We start from the raw sequence: 16,670 nt of genomic DNA on the forward strand, positions 1-16,670 counted from the left end.
AGCAGGTTTGCCCTCAGCAGTGGCAGTGGCTGGGGAGAGGGAACCTGCCCTTCTGGAGTCATTCCTGTCACCCATTGGTCTGGCTTGGGCCCCTTCTGGCCACCTAAGTGTAAATCAGTTTAGAAAACTCTGCAGGGGCTCCCCTGTCTGCTTTCTCTCTCTGGCTCAGGATTGCAGCATCCCTTCTGTGCTAACCTCCCTTCCCTGGTGGCAGGAAGCTGAGCAGTTTGGGGTGTCTCCCTTGTCCAGCACATCTGTCACCCCTGCTCCAGGCTAGCTGCAGTTTTGGACTGCACAGCTGCCGGAGGTGCTGCATGGTTCTGCTCTTGCTCCTCTTCTTCCTCACCACACTTACCCTTCTTGGGCTGCCAGTGCTCACAGCCGGTGCTGCCAGGCTATGGCAATGAAACTGCCAGCCTTGAAGCCTTGAATTGAAAGTGTTTCTGGGACAGCTCCTTTGTCAATCTGCCTTGAGCCATGAGCCTTCCTTGTTCTGTCACTGCTCAGACTGAACCATGCATCTGTGAACCAAGCCTGGCTGTGGCTGACAGGCTAAATGAGCTGTGGAGGCAACCAATGTGTTTGGAAAGGCATGAGGTGCTTTGCTAGAAAAGCTCTGCAGCTTTGTGCTGCCAGACATAAGCTTTTCTCCTAACCTCGATGCAAGTGTGGTCAGAGGCAGCTTTTATTGCTAGGAGATGAGGCATTGGGTTTTCAGCAGTCAGAACTTAAAATTCACACCTCTGGATCATTTCCTTCACTGATAGTACCCAAAGCTGCTGCTGTAAGAGAAGGTTTCCTATGCCAAACATTGGACCTGTAAACAAGCAGCCTAAGGACTTGCTTAAAACAGCCTAAATCTACAATAATCTGATAACAGTGGGAATCCCACTGCAGGAAGCTGGGTTAATCATCTGCACTACTCTGCAAGTGAAATATTTGTACTTTGATGAGGAACTGGCAATTGGTTCTCCTAAAAAGAGTAGATCTTTACAGCATGGTTGGATTGATTCATCAGACCTGGCGGCAGGCTACACAAAAAAAAAGGTTTTGTGCTTCTCTGTCTCCTTCTCTGGAAAGGCAAGTAGTGCCCATGCTACTCACCTGAAGGGGCTGCTCGTGTGACCACGTGGAGGTGGATCCCCTTCCAGGACAATGAGGGCACGTTACTGTTGGCTGTAAGAACAGAATGGTGTGGGGTTTTTTACTTGTCAGAAAGCTAAAGAAATTACATATTTAAAAGCTGAGAAATTATAAGTTCTTTATCAAGCTGCCCATTGTTTTAGAATACAGCCATGCTTTCCCTGATTTTCCACGTTAGTGTTCTTCAGTTGCCCTCTTACACGAAGGCTGGTACCAGGCACCATAAATGCTAAGGAAAGAAAAATGGAATAGCATCCATTAGTAAATTCCTTCCATGTTTCTGCACTTCTGGTTTTAGTACTCTACCCCTGACTTACCTGTACAAATAAGAGAGGTCTGTTAGAGCTGGCCAGTGTCCTCAGCCTCTTGGGAAGACAGCCCATGGAAGCTGAGCCATTGGCACTGCAACCTGCGCTCTCCCAGCAGGAGCCCAGGTGATCTCCCAGCTTCTGATGAAGGAAATCTGTGAGAACTGCTACTGCTTCTGGAGTAAAGCTAATGTTTGTGTTCGTCCATAAATAACTGCTTTAAGAGTGCAAGCCTTTCCTCCTCCCTTTGCTCCTAGGGTGTGGAAGGGGGAGGATTGCCAACACAGACCAGCAGAACTGTATCTGCTGCAGTGAGGCTGCAGGATCAGCTGGCAGGAGCAAGCCTCAGCCCTTGTGAGCTGGAAATTATTGCAAAATCTGAATTTCAGAAACAAAAGGCCTCACCATCTTCACCCTAGAGCTTGTTCCTCAGAGCTTGTGTGGTTTTCCCCCCTCAGGCACCCTTCTCATGCTCTGGGCTATGAATGGGACTGGGGAGGAGAGGGGAGTCCCAGATTGATGGCTTCCCTCAGGAAAGCTGCCACAGCTGAAATCTTGTGCTTTAACTGCCTGTACAGTTGCCAGATCCATTTAGTGCATAATTCGCTTTGCTCTCAGGGATACATGAGATGTTTTTGCAAATAATGAATTATGTAGAGAAGGATTTGATTAATTCTGTTTGTTACAGGTTGGAAACATTAATAGAAGAGCTGGGGGACCTTGAAGCCAAGTGCAAATGCTGTCATCTTGCAAATCTTGAGGGTGAAGAGTAGCTTTCCTTTAGTCTGCCTGTGTCACCTCACTGGACAGCCTGGCCAGGTTTGGCCTGTGAATGTCTCATCCTTGGTGCCAGCAGTGATACAGACACAAGTGTGTCTTTCAAAGCCACCAACACAAGGAGCAGCTCAGAGAAAGCACCAATGCTTTTGTGGGGGCATGGACATCGAGCAGTTTGGTTTCTAATGTAGAGTAGAGCCCTTAGTGTACATTAATAAATATTTGGCAGGAATGAAACTCTGAAGCCAATGCCTTGGAGAAAAGAGTTTTAAAAGCACGATTGTACTTTCCCTGGGCTGTTTTTGAAGAAAGAACTGCACTGTAAAGAAAACCACAATCCTTGGCTGTACGAATACATGAGCTGTTTTGCTGTTACTGCTGCTTCTGAAGTCCGGTTCATTGAATTTTCCAGGGCAGTTTTCTGCTGTAAAAACTGTAAATTAAAATAATAGGGGATGAGGGTAAAAGGATGGGGAAAGCCCTGAGAGAACTTCAGAGAGGAGCAAGGCTGAAATCTTTTGCTGTCAGGGTACAGGGTCCACAGCTTCAGGCCCTTTCCCTGGGAAAAGCTTGCTCCAAGCATCAGCTGGAGCATGGTGTGCCACTCCACCACCTCTCCTCTCCTTTTGCATGTGGAGCAGATGTTCAAACCTCTCAGACTTTGCCCATCTGGTGTCTCACTCAGCACAGGCAGTTTGGAGCAGCAGTGCCACCCATGGCTACCTGCCTAGGCCCATGTGAAGTGAGTGCTGTGGCCATTAAATCTATTTCTAGATTCAGCCAATGTTCAAATGCTCTGTAAGCACTGCCCTGTGCCTTGCTTTCTCTTGTGGCAAGGTTAAAGAACCAGCCCAGCCCCGTCTGTGCCAGGCAATTCTTGGTACCTGTGTGACCTGTGTGCAAGCAGCAGAAAGCTGCACACAATTTCTGCTAGAAAAGCCACTGTCCCTGGTGTGCCACCTGCCTGGAGCTGGGAAGGGAAGGCAGGAGACAGGTGGCAGCAGCCTGGCAGGCTCTGTGCCCCATGGGACCTGGAACCCCTTGGGCAGTGGCATAATGGTCAGGCTCTTGTGCCTGTGTGGTACCTGCAAACACAGGGATGGTGTCAAAACTGGCCCAGGAACAAAGCTGTGTGCCAGCTGCCCTGTAGTGAGGGGAGGCACCATTCCCACACAGCTTTCTGTCACTTCAGATCTCTGTTCCAGCTAGCAATTTTCCAGGCCATGTAATGGTGATGTGATCAAAGTCTGTCTGAAACACTAAAATCTAGAGGGATATGGGTAAGAGAAAACACAGATTTGCTTGAACATTACTCAAAATATTTTAATGTACATGCTTTAGCCACATTAAAGAAGAGGAAAAAAACATCTTACAGAGATGAAAGATGCCAAAGGATGTGATTTCATCATGCCAGAAGCTGTATGTTTCAGAGTGACTGAAGCCAATAGCATCAAAATGCTCTTTTTCTGGTGTATGAAAACCAGATCAAGAGGCACAGAAAGGGAAGAGCAAACATGTATTTAACTGATAGATTAGGCTGTTCTGATCCACCAGGTAAAGATGCAGTCCTGTGGTTTTTAGGGTTTTTAAACAGGTATAAATTTGGTATAAAGGGTACTTTGAACAGTTTTACTCATACATGCCTAGTGGGCTGGAACAGCTGTGCTCTGTTGGGTATTTACAGAGAATGATGGAGAACATGTCAATATGCATGAAACCCCTACCACACACGGTGGGTTTGAGTCACACCAGTGAATGTCAGCCAAGGCGAGTGTGGTACCCGGCTCTGTCACAAGGGGGAAGTTGAGCAGCCTGTGACAGCCCCGTCTGTGCTCACAGGGGCACCCTGCAGTGAGCCCAGCTCCATTTCAGCCCTGCCTGCCCCTGGGTGGGACCAGGGCACGACACCCTGCCAAAACCAGCCTCTCAGAGCTCCCCCATTTCTCTCAAGCCCTTAAAGAAGAGAAGGCCAAGATTCAGCTGATGAACCAATACTCCTGAGTGCCACTGGCCACAAAGAGATACTGACTGTTTTCCAAACTACTTATTACAATCAGTGGATATATTGATAATAGAGGTTAAGCCCAGCCTAGGGAAAATCCATAAGCATAGCTGGCTTCTAGGCTAGCACTAACAGGAGTTTAGACAAGGGCCATGTGTGGACATTACCACCCAGTTGTCCCTTTGCCAGAGCTGTTGGCAAAGCTCCATTCCTTAATCACTGACAGATTTGTCTCCCTCACCAGGCTCAAAAGTGTCAATAGAAGGGAACAGCTGCTTGCCCGGAGACGAGGACTTACTCTGAGCAGTTGTACTCAGTTTAGCAAAACTGTCACTTTTCATTCTGCTGTCACCCAGTTAAACCACCCTCTTCTCAGCGGGCTCCTCACCAATTTTCCAACAGGCCATTGATCCCAGATGCTGTCATAACTCAGGCCTGAGGACAACTAAAGTCAGAGCACTGCCCATAGTAATACCTAATGCCACTGGAGGATCCCACGCCATACGTGCTGAACAGCCTCTGCTATTCCACACTTTCCAAAAGCCAGTGAGATACAGGAGGATTAAAGTAACATTGGGGAAGTTGCATGACAGCAAAATACTGTACAGCAAAAAATGAAAGCTAGTACCTTCTGCATTCTCCCTAACTAATAGAAACAAGGTAGTGTGACAACTACTTTGGAGAAAAGATGGCAGCAAACAGCACAGGGAGATGGAGTAGACATCCTCAGAAGAAATAAAAAGGAAGAAAACATAGGCCTAAGTGACCAGAATGACTTTGCAACACAGGGCTTGTTATCCTTGCCTTGCAGAAAACCTGTGTGGGAGCAAGTTGCCTGGCAGGCAGTGACAGCCTGCCCTGCCAGCCCATGGGATTTCTCAGTAGCTCAGGCAGTCCCTCGGGACTGCCCACTTGCCAGGGAGTTCACTCAGCACCCTACACAGGGGAGCTGCACACACCAGAGCCCTCTTTTCTCCTCACAGGTTTGGTGAAACTGTATTACCCTTAGGGGGACTCCTTTCCAAGCAAGGGTTTTAGCAGTGCTGATGGAACTGGGCTAAAAATCCAGAAGGGAGCATCCCCTGCTCTCTCCCCTGGCAAAGCAGTTGCAGAGCAGCAAAGGCTGTCACAGACCCTGCCAGAAGGGACATGAATGAGCACTGCTACTCTGTCAGCATGGTCCTTTGTGCAGAGCCCAGCTCATTAGAGAGAATCACACTAAAGCATCGAGCACACGGCTGTTTCAGACACATGCAGGGGGCACTGCAATGGCCAGGTACCTGACATTGCTTAGCTGTCATCCAACTGTCTGCACAGACTGTGAAAGAACAAAAATTTTGAGAAACCCAGACATCCATCCATGCATTTAATCAGCTACTAAAGTAGCAAGTTAGAGCAAGGTACCCTATGAACATTTTTTAAGCTCTTAAAAAGGAAAAATTTAATCTCTTCTACTTCAAGTACAATGCCTTCTTAACGCATGATGTGCAGGAAGAGACAATGTGTCAAGACCTACAGGTACCAAACACAGCAGACATTCTGAGCATGACTTGTAAGAAGCCCACTCTCAGTACAAAAAAGTACCAAGTGCTGGACCAAATCTCCCCCCAAGAAGAAGGTGACAGTGTTCTGTTTACAAGAAAATACTGCTTCAGTTAAAAATGCTAAAAACCATTCTCTTGAGTTCATATAAAAATAATTATGTCTATGTATGCACACACATATTTACATACATTTATGGCTTTCAGTGCTTCAACCTTCTCCAATAAATGAGGAAATATAAATACTCCATTACTTTTTCTCCTCCTCAGGTTTTTCGGCCTCTGCTTCTGCAATTGATAAGCTGCCACTACCGTATTTTTTTACTCGGGTTTCTACTCTGGCAAGTCTCTGTTTCACCTTTTGTTGAGATGCAGTGTATTCTGCCATGAGCCTTGCAAACCTAGTCTGCAGCGTATCCAGAGCTACTTCAAGTCGTCCTATTTTTTCTTCCAAGTCTTTTGGGTCAGCTCCCGCTTTTGCTGCCTCCTCATCTATTAAATTGTCTTTCATCAGAATTTGACGTCCTTTCTCTTCCAGAGCCTTTTTGGCATCTGGATATTCTGTGAGGGCTTCCATTAAATCATCCTTAGACAAGCAGAACAAATCAGAATAACCAATACTCCTAATGTTGGCTGTCCTCCTGTTGCCAGATTTGCTACCTTTGATGTTTAGGATGCTGATTTCACCAAAGTAGCTGCCATCGCTTAGGACTACAAATTGGGTTATGCCATCATCCGCCACCACAGCCAATTTTCCCTCTTTAATAATGTACATTTCTCTTCCAATATCTCCTTTTTTGCAAATGTAGTCACCAGGACTGAAGACCGTAGGTTTCAGTTTCAGCACCAGCTCAATGAGAAGTCCAGCTTCACAATCCTGGAATATACGCACTTTCCTCAGCGTGTCCAAATGGACGTTGATGGCAATTTCAGCCTTCAACTTGTCAGGCAGATTTTTGAGAACTTCCTTCTCATCCACCGTTTTCTTGTTGGTCCAGAGGTAATCAAACCACTTAATAACCCTGGCTTCCAAATCCTTAGTCACCTTTCGGAACTGCATGTACTGTTTAATGGAATCCACTTTGGCCTGGAACTCTGCCCTGGAAGCGTTCATGTTGGAAATCATGGAGCCGACGTTCCCGACAATGGTGGCAAAGATGAGCACGCCCACCAGGAAGTCGATGACCACGAAGAGATACTCCTCATCCTTCACCGGGGGCGGTGTCTCCCCGATGGTGGTCAGCGTGAGCGTCGACCAGTACAGACTGTAAATGTACTTCCGGGACAGGCGCGCGTACTCCGGCACCGACACGTTGGGATACACCCAGGTGTCGGTTCCGAACCCGATCACCTTCGATATCGCAAAGTAGATGCAGGCGTTCCAGTGGATGATGATGAGAATGTACAACACCAGATTGCCAATGCGGAACATGTTTGGATAATTTGTCCTGGTCTCAGTACGATCAAAAAACTCAAAGAGCCGAGCGATCCTCAGCAGGCGGTTAAACCGGAGCTCGGGGTAGTTCAAACCAAGCTTGAAATATGCCAGGTCTGTTGGCACAAGAGACAGCACGTCCAGTTTGAACTGCACAGTTTTGGTATAATGTTCTCGTAACTTCTTCTCATCCTGAACTAGCAAGCCTTGTTCAAGGAAGCCTTCAGAGAATAAAAAGATTTTTCATTACAGTAAAAATACCATCAACAGTAGTGAAAGTTAAAATTTTTACTGTTATGCCTACAGATACTGAGGTCATTTAATTGCATATTTAAATATTTCAATCAGCTTTCAAAGCTGGTATATAATGACTAAGAACAATGATTCTATTATCACCACAGTGCTCCCTGAGGCCTTCTACTCCTTCCTGCGACAGCTGTATCTTTTTCTTTTAAGTATCTTTGCAAAAAAAAGAGGGATATTCAAGTGTCTAATTTTTCATGAATCATTGGCATGAGTCATAACTAAAGTTAAGCAAGTGCCTATAAAATAGCAGTGGAATATTTTAAAATAAATACCAAGAATAAGTAGGCATAATAGATTGTTGGAAACCTTTTTCAAACAATATAGATACCCTTGAGATAAAGAAATGCAGTCATCCCCCTCCCTAAGTCATGCTTTTCTTCTTCTGTCCAGTGTTAAATCTGACGTGATTTTACTTGGTTTGCACTTTGTATTTCTAGTGAGAGAGCTACTAAGCAGACTTTCACACATCAAAATTTTTTCATTCCAAAGACTTTGAAAAGTATTAGATTTAAAAAAATTACAAATAGATATAAACTGCAGTGAGAGACAAGAGCACAGCTCTTTTGTGCCTCTGAGGGCATTAAAAATGTTCCACAAGGAACAGCCTATATAATTGATAGATATCAAATACTTGCTGCAATTGAAGATATCCAACTGTCAGCCCACTGGGCCACTCCGGAGAAAATGTCCACTGAGGAAAAAACAAAACATTCCCGGTGTATCCTGGATTATCACATTTTACTAACTCCTTAGCAATCTGCAAGGCACCTATAGCTTTCTCAGGGAAGCCTCTGCTGAGGAACACCAAGCTGCATTTCTTTGTGCCCTACACAGCACGGTATTTCTGGAATGTGTGGCTCATCTGAAAATGCCACATCTGTTTGTGTGTATCTGGCTTTGGATCTGCAAACTAACAGCGATTACTAATGGAAGTAGTTCCTGTGCCATGCATGTGCTGCCTCCCAGAACACTGCTGAAAAAGCAGCTCAAATATGCCCTTTGGTTGTACAACTAAACAGAAAAGCTGGCCAGACTGATCAATTTCTGATACACAGTTATGAAAAATAACTTTGAAAACACCTTCCTCCTGAAAGGAGATAAAATCTCTTGGCTTTTTGTTCTCTTATAGAACTGAAGTCTTACAGTAAAATCTTCTGAAAGCATTAGAACACAGGGTATGCTAAACACAACCAGCTGCTGAGACATGAATCTTTTCTGTTTCACAATGCACAGTCACCAAACAGGTGAAATGCAGTCCAACTGGCTCTGCAGCTGGACAGAAATGCACCATGGAGAAGCTGCTGATCAGAGCAGTCGTGAGGCTACCTAGATCTCAGCTCCAAGGCAGACCCTGCCCTCAGACAGCAAAGTCTCACTCCACCCCAAAGGCTTCCAGGACCTCTGTCCCCAGGGAAGATGGGCCTTGTGGACTCACATGAAAAGGCAGCAGGCAAAGGCAGAGCCAGAAGGAACTGTTAAGAGAGCTGACAAAGATTTTGCCACCTAAAAGAAACAACTTCTTTCTTGGAGTGCCTGGAACTACAGCTGACACCTGCACTGAAGCATTTGGGAGACAGCTCCAGCAATTCTGCACTTGCAAGCCAGGCCTGAAAATTCGAATTCCAGTCAGGTTTTAACAGCCATATAATCATTATCAGGACAGCCCACGGAAATTTATAACTTGCTTTGCCTGGACATGCATAATTTCTGCTCTGTTCTTTCCCATTACATTAACAGACATAACTGCAGAAGGTAAATTTAGTTGGCATAGCTGATGTTTTAACTGCATAAAGAAGATGAACGCCCCTCCCCATCCTGCCCCAAATGCAGCACTCTTGTGATTTTGGCTGGTACCTGAAACTGACTTTCCTGTTGAACAAAGTACTTGCTAAGTTTAAGAATTTGGCTTGCCATGGGTTGTGTGCTTCCCACATGAGAGCATTTTTAGCCCATCTTGTAATTATGTTTACAACTTCTCACAGGCCATAATTAACATCAAGCTGTCAGCACAACTTTAAATAAATAAATAGATAAAAATGGGTAAGATGTTAAAATGAAAGATCTAAAATTACTCTCACTTTTAAATTATCAGTTGTTGTGGACCCTTTGAAGGGACATTTTGAAGCTGTGTCTGTACCAGTGAAGAGAATGAGACAGGAGATGTTTTCTGGCCCCAGACCAGCTACCATGACAGCTTCTATTCACGTGTAAGTTTTCCCAGGCCCCTCCAAAAACACCCAACCTCTGCTGTCCTCCTCGCTGTCCCCAGACACTGGGTGCTCTCTGGCATGGACCAAAGAGCAAGCACCAAAGTGCACTGAGGACTATTCAGTAACTTGGTGACATGGATCACTGTATGCCATTGCTTAGGCCTATATTATATTATATTATGACCTTGCTCAGTTTAAAACAGATACCATTTTAAGGCTGGAATCTCAGCCTGCTGGATTACAGAAACACTACAAGAAGTTGAAGAGAATCACTTCACACATAGCATGGCACAGCCCTCACAAATCCTCTGGGCTCACACTTCCTCCAGGAAGGCAGGACCTAAGCACAGGTTCCTGGGTTAACCCTGTCCCATCACCAGGCAGTGGGAAACCCTGGCAGGACCTCACAGAGCCTGCAGGAAGCACGGAGGGTGGCAGATGGTGGCAGAGGGGCCACACTGCCTGTTCCAGGCATAGGAGCACAGACTGAAGGCTGGGACAGGTGCCAGGTGCAGTTGGTTTCCTGCCCCAGGTGCCCTATTGTCCCTTCCCCACACAGCTATGCACTCAGCATCTGGCATGCCTATTACTGACAGAACTGAATTCAGAGACAAGTGAAGAGCAAGTGTTGGAATGTATGGCCTTCAAAAATCCAAGCTGATCGGACACTTCATCTTCCAAAAGCCTCCACTGTTGCACTCTGACAGGACATTACAGTGGAAACACCCCACAGGGGAATTTTGTTTCCAGCCTTTAAATACATGCAGTATTAGAGAGCAAATCCCAGAAAGACTCACCTGTTCTGAACCTGACAAACATGTCAATAACATAGATAATATCAGAGAGATAATCCAAGAACAGCCACATTTTAATATGGTCCATTTGTAGCTCATCAAAGCAGGCTCTAAAGAAACAAAAATTTTAAAAATAATTACACCAACTGCATAAGCAGAGTACTTGCATTACATGCCCCAGCAGCATGTTAGTGCACATTTCTGTTCCCAAAATATTACAGAATATCTCCATCTCCAATATCTAGTGTGCAGACATCTGCATACTAGAGCTATGTCCAAACAGACACCAAGATCTTTCAGAATTCAAAGGTGTTCTGGACAGGAATAAACTCAAACACATAAATGCCCCAGTTATGCAGGATTACACATATCACTCCAATTAAAATTGCACCAGATTTCACGGGATACATATCTCCATGAAGATAATTCCCAAATAAAAGATTTGTTTCTCAATGGCAAGCCATCCTCATCTCTCCCTACCATCTTACACAGTGTAGGGAAACCCTTTCTTTCTTCAGCTCACCATCACTTTCACTGAAACTGATTTCTATATTGTACCATGGAAAATAAATACTTGAGTTACATCTCCCTGCCCTTCGAGCATCCAAAAGATGTATTATATGAATTTAAGAGGCCCCACCACTGCCCACATCCCTCCTTTCTGTTCTCTCCTGGGAGGTGGGAAGCCCTCATCCCTGGCAGTGCCCTGGGATGCAGCGGCCAGGACACAGCTCAGCCGGCAGGTGGCACACAAAGGCCACACCAGCGCTCATGAGGACACTCACTGCAAGCTACATCCACCTGCTTTTAGACAAAAAGGAAAAAAAACAAACACTGGCAATCTATTCCCAGTGGTCGGCATATCATACATCCCTAATGGGGTATGAACTGTAAATCTTCTAGGCAAGTCACTCAAAAGATACTGCAGGGAGGTAAGAGGGTGATTTACATAGGAAAGATAATGACTGAAATGTAAAATTGTTATTAACTTCAATCCATACCTGCACACTAGCATACACCAGTTATAGAACACAGGTGCTGCAATTACAGTCAGCCAGTTGTAGTACAGATTGCTTGAAGGATCTATCACAAATACCTCCTTTTTCTGCCTGGAAAGTAAAACATGCAGATTTATTCTGGAAATTTAAGAAAGCAACCTGCTGGATTTCCCTCTTCTTGAGGCTGCTCATTTCACCATGAACTCACAGCTGCCCAAGAAGAGAATGTATCCATGCAGGCAGTGCAGATGAGATACCAGGCATCCCATCTGACAAGCTCTACTTTGTTTGACACAGCTTTGGAAAAAGTAAGAGTGGAAAGAAAACACAGACATTCATATCTCCCAGGCTGAAACCCACAGCCTTCTATATTAAGCCCCACACTGAAAAAAACCCTTAATTGTTAAATATTTCTTATTGCCACTCAGATTAGAAGGTTACATTTCATTGCTAGAGAAAGAGACTTCCTTTGCAGGCTAATTATTGATTTTTAGCAAATTCTATTATGGAAATGACTGTATAAGCACGCATTTGAACAAGTAAAACATGTATGTATTCAAATACATGTCTGTACAAGTAAGAAACTCTGTGTGCATATGCACATACAGTGTGCGTGACTAAAGCTGAAATATGTCTTTGTCAAAGGCAAATTTCAAACATTCACAGTCCTGGCTCAGCCTCACAACAAGGAAGTGATGCTAAAGGAAGCATGCAGGCCTGGAATGTAAAGATTTGAAGAACAGCATGGCTAATGGCACAGGATATGCTCAGAAATGCCCACCTCCAGCATGAGAAAGGTTAATATGGAATACAGAGCAATTAGGCTTGTAATCAGTGGATTTGAGGTCCACAGCTGCAAAATTAATTCAACTGTAAAACTGTGATATGTGGCCTGTATAATAGTGTGCAGAATATGTGGCAAGGCAATGCTTGAATACGTATTTGTGGGACTTTTCCTAATCTCCAAGAATGCAAATATATTAAAATATAATGGTAATTTATTTCAAATCTGTGTGTATTTCTGGCATTGCCATTGCTGTCAGCTGAATACCCAGAAATGTGAGTAAAAGAAGCAGCTTTAATCTAAAATGTATTTACTTTACTATCTTCACTACTGGTTTTAAACCATTTCTTCTAGAAAACTGATCACCACCTCAAAACTGGTCACCATGAAATATGGCCATTATACATCAGAGTATACTACCTTGTACACATTAAAACATCAATTTTCTTTGAGAAAATGTATTAAAACACTCTTGGCTACTGCAAAGCTCACACTTTCACTACATAGTAATTAAAGACAAAAGACACTGTTTAGAACAAAGACTTTGTAATTGGAAAAAAAATTAAAAGCTTTGATTAATAAAGATCTTGGAATCAATCAGATTCCATTTGGAATGCCCTCATGTCTATATAGCACCACATACATACATATAAACCTAGAGTATATTCCTGTAACATACTCCTTAACTGTGAAATGCACTCAAATGCATTCTCTCTTTATCTGCCATCATCATTACTTTTAATCACTGGTAATAGTAAATTGCACTGTATTTGGGTCAGCTTTAGGGGAACAAAGCAACAACACGATCCATTTATGTCAAAAGCATTCAAATTACCTCATTTTGTTGCAGAAATACACCATCCCTTAACTAACAGAAACAAATTTAGTGATCATTAGCAATGAACTGGACTATATTAAGTAATTAAATAACTAGTCATTGAAATAAGTAAACTTATTAGCAAACCTTTAATTTTCTTCATGTGAGATATTTCTACATGGTAAGATGAACCAGACTTTTGGTTCATCTGCTCTGAATCATTATGGAAATTCTGGAACAATGAAAAGTCTGCAGCTCTGCAAAGCAGGCTGCTGTCCTAAAGTGTTGTCATAATTGAAAAGTGATCTTCAGTTCAAAGTGACCAGAGGTAGCTCAATTCCCTTTTACTGATGTAGGCAGCTGTTTCTCAAAGACCTAAATAGAGGTCTCTAAGATACAACTTGCTGAGCAACTGAAACCTTCCCAAAGGGGAAAATGTATTAAAGATTTGACAGGCTAAGAATCTGCAGTCTACAGAACAATTGTAACATTATAATGAAATGCTATACCATATTTTGTAGTGTAAGAGATGTGCTACAATCACATATTCATTCTTTATACTTACTCTTCCTTTTTTTTATCATCTTTTTTGTCATCTTTTTTGTCATCTTTCTTTTCCTCTTTTTTCTCCTCTTTTTTCTCCTCCTTCTTTTCCTCTTTTTTCTCCTCTTTAACCTCTTTCTTTTCTTCCTTTTTGCTGTACAACATAATGCAAGGCTTAGCAGTATTACCAATACTGAACAGTAAAGGGAGAGGGTGGAGGTTTGGGAACTATTCTAAACTCCAGACAGAATAGGACAGGGATCCAATTGGAAAAAAGGGTTCTCAGGCTGAGACCTCTCACCCTGACACCACCACACCATCACATCAGGTAACCAGCTGGCTGATTCTCTGCATTAGTCACCCACAGCTTCTTGACCTTTTCAGACATCAGTGTACCAGGCTAATTTTAAGCAAATGCTTTCAGTTTGATTGACTCTTAAGAACCCAGGCACTTAAAAAGAAACCTCTCAAATGATGACAGAATGTGAAATGGTTTAACAAACTGTCAGCGTTCTTTGCACAGCTAAAACCTCAATGTGACTGTCTGAAGCTTTCATAGTAATTATAAAAAATCAGGATGAAGCTCCTCTCATGGTTCTTTAAAACCAGAAAAATTTTAATTCATTAATTGCCTCAGGATCTCAATTGTCCCATTCTTAGGTTTGTCTGAACATAAGAGTCCTGAAATATGTTAACTTAGGCAGACAGGCCCACAAATACTTTTCAAACCTACAGGAAGTTAACATCTTTCACAAGATTCTGACAATACCTAAAGCTAGATCTGCTACATGCCTTGGTCATCAATCATGCAATGTGTTGTGAAGATTGGTGCTCACTTGCACAAGCAGAAAATCCATGATCCAAGATCTCCTTCTTTTTTATTTGAACATTTCTAGTCCTTGAAGCAGAAAACATCCCCCCCCAGACAGAACAGCCTAAGAGTGCTCCTCACACTACAGTGTATGTGGATCACAAAACTCCTCACATGTAATGTCTGGTTTGATTGAAAGCCATGGATTCCTGCTCCCATGGGAGCTCTGTTTTCTCCTCTGAACTGCCAAGAGTGGGTCTGAGGCTCCCTTTGCACTGGTGTCAAGAAAGGATAAATTAGTTTAATGACAGCAACCCCCCACAGCAAGGACAGAGTGTGTAACAGTGCTGCTTGCAGGACTTGTGCTTTCTGTGCACACCTGCTCATACTGCTCAGACAGAAAGCTCTGTGCTGTGAATGGCAGTCACATCTAGGAAAGAGCTTGATACAGGGAGAAAGAAGTGCTCCAAAGGAGATGACAGCCACCAATTTTAAGAGAGTAGCGGCTTTCACCAATCAGCAATGAGCACCTGTTCCAGTCCTTACACTTAAACATTTCCACAGTGATGCACCACCACAGTGTACTTTGGAAAAGCCAAGACTCATTTGCTAAAAAAATGCCAAGATCCCACACTCTGCCACATCCAGGGAAATACCTACCAAGCTGACCAGCACCACTGACACCTTCAAAATTACACAGTAAAAGGGAGCAGAACTGGAGGGGAAAAGAACCTTTGGCTTGACTGATCTTCTATTTCTACTTGCATCTCTAATCAAAGAACGAGTTTTTCATTTACCAAAGATGATTCCTACACAGCAGTGGGAACTGCTTCTCAAGAATTTATTTCTCTGGACTGACTGTCGAGAACTTTACTTCTTCATTTTCCAAGCTGCCCCCAAAACTCCTTCCTGTAAGGATTGCACTTCAGATTACCATGCATGGTGTCTGATCTAAAGGGAAATGCTCAGTTGCTGTTGTTAGGATTAATGTAGATCCTCAATACTTCAAATGCCTGGCATTCCTACCAGAAAGGAAGAATTACCATTAAGTAGAATTTTCAAAGGTTTAGAGCTGCCTGTACATTTCTGGATCCTGTTATGCAGGGAAAAGTAGGCTGAGATTGAGAATCAGCCAAAAAGTCTCAGTGGTGGTGAACTTTGGAGGGACAATTTGACAATTTTGACAATTCCAACTCCCTCCTATGTTTGTGTTTTATTTATTAAAAATGAAAAAACTTTATTTCACAGAGTATCTAATTTTTCCCTATTTTTTTTAAATAGCACCTATTTTTCCCTGGCCTGAGTTCTCCTACAAACTCATCTGTCAACTACAGGCACCTTTTGTAAATGAGTTTCTTCCATTCATGTTGCCTCTGTTTATTTTTCTCTTATGGTAACTCCCAATTTATCATACTCACATCTACTTGCAGTCTGATTGGAAATTGCTCAGTGGAAAAGGTTGGCCATAATCAAAGACTTGAAAGCATTATGTACAGTTCCCCAAGACACGGCACACTTAGCTCTTTAACATAATTAAAAGTCCACATTTCTTTTTCTTTACCAGTAACCCTGAGTAAACTGAAATCCAGTAACTAATAAAACAGTTTGTGTCTGTCCTCTTTGACCCCAACACAGCAGAATCCATGCTGTTTTTAAGCTGTGTGCAGCTTTAGACTTAGAAATCTACTTCATCAGCCCTCCTAAAAACACTGTCATAGTCTTTGAGTGACTCAAATATTTGCATTTCTCATCTGTCAAGTACTTTGCAAATCAACTACATTTCAGACTGTTGGGCAGGTAGACAGACAGGTCTTGTCTTCATTTAAAAATAATGAAACAGTGAAAGGATGAAAGTTCTGCCCAAGGTACCTGAGTCACTGTCAGAAACAGAGTAAGGCAGAAGTATTTCTGTCCTAACCAGTCCTTTGGGCTCCATCTAGCAGGCTTGGCTCCAAGCTTATAGCACTTCTTTTATATCAGTCTAAAGAAAAACCTGCATATTTCTGTCACTGTTCACTGCACACAGATTTTCCTTTTGAATAAAAGTTACGCAAACCAAACCAAAAAGTTGCTTTAGGAGAAGGAAGATCTCTTGTGCAGCTATGTGCAAAAAGGTTTTGCAGCATCATTTAAAATGTACAGTTTAAACTTGCCTATGATGGAATTATTTGGAGAAAAAAAAACCCAAGAGTTTACTAGAA

General features: G+C 43.2%; 1 protein-coding gene across 1 annotated transcript in view; it reads right to left on the bottom strand.

Annotated features, from left to right (window-relative positions):
* Positions 1-3,530: 3,530 nt before the first annotated feature.
* Positions 3,531-16,670, bottom strand: part of CNGA3 (cyclic nucleotide gated channel subunit alpha 3) — a 30,154-nt gene continuing 17,014 nt past the window's right edge. The window contains exons 5-7 of the mRNA XM_063149740.1: positions 11,518-11,625; positions 10,520-10,626; positions 3,531-7,427 (exon numbers count right to left, since the gene is read on the bottom strand). Of these exons, the coding sequence (XP_063005810.1) occupies positions 6,022-7,427; positions 10,520-10,626; positions 11,518-11,625 (1,621 nt within the window). The 3' untranslated portion in view covers positions 3,531-6,021. The remainder of the gene's footprint in view (positions 7,428-10,519; positions 10,627-11,517; positions 11,626-16,670) is intronic.

The sequence above is a fragment of the Melospiza melodia genome, chromosome 2 (genome assembly GCF_035770615.1).
Source record: "Melospiza melodia melodia isolate bMelMel2 chromosome 2, bMelMel2.pri, whole genome shotgun sequence".
In the NCBI taxonomy this organism is placed as follows: Eukaryota; Metazoa; Chordata; class Aves; order Passeriformes; family Passerellidae; genus Melospiza; species Melospiza melodia.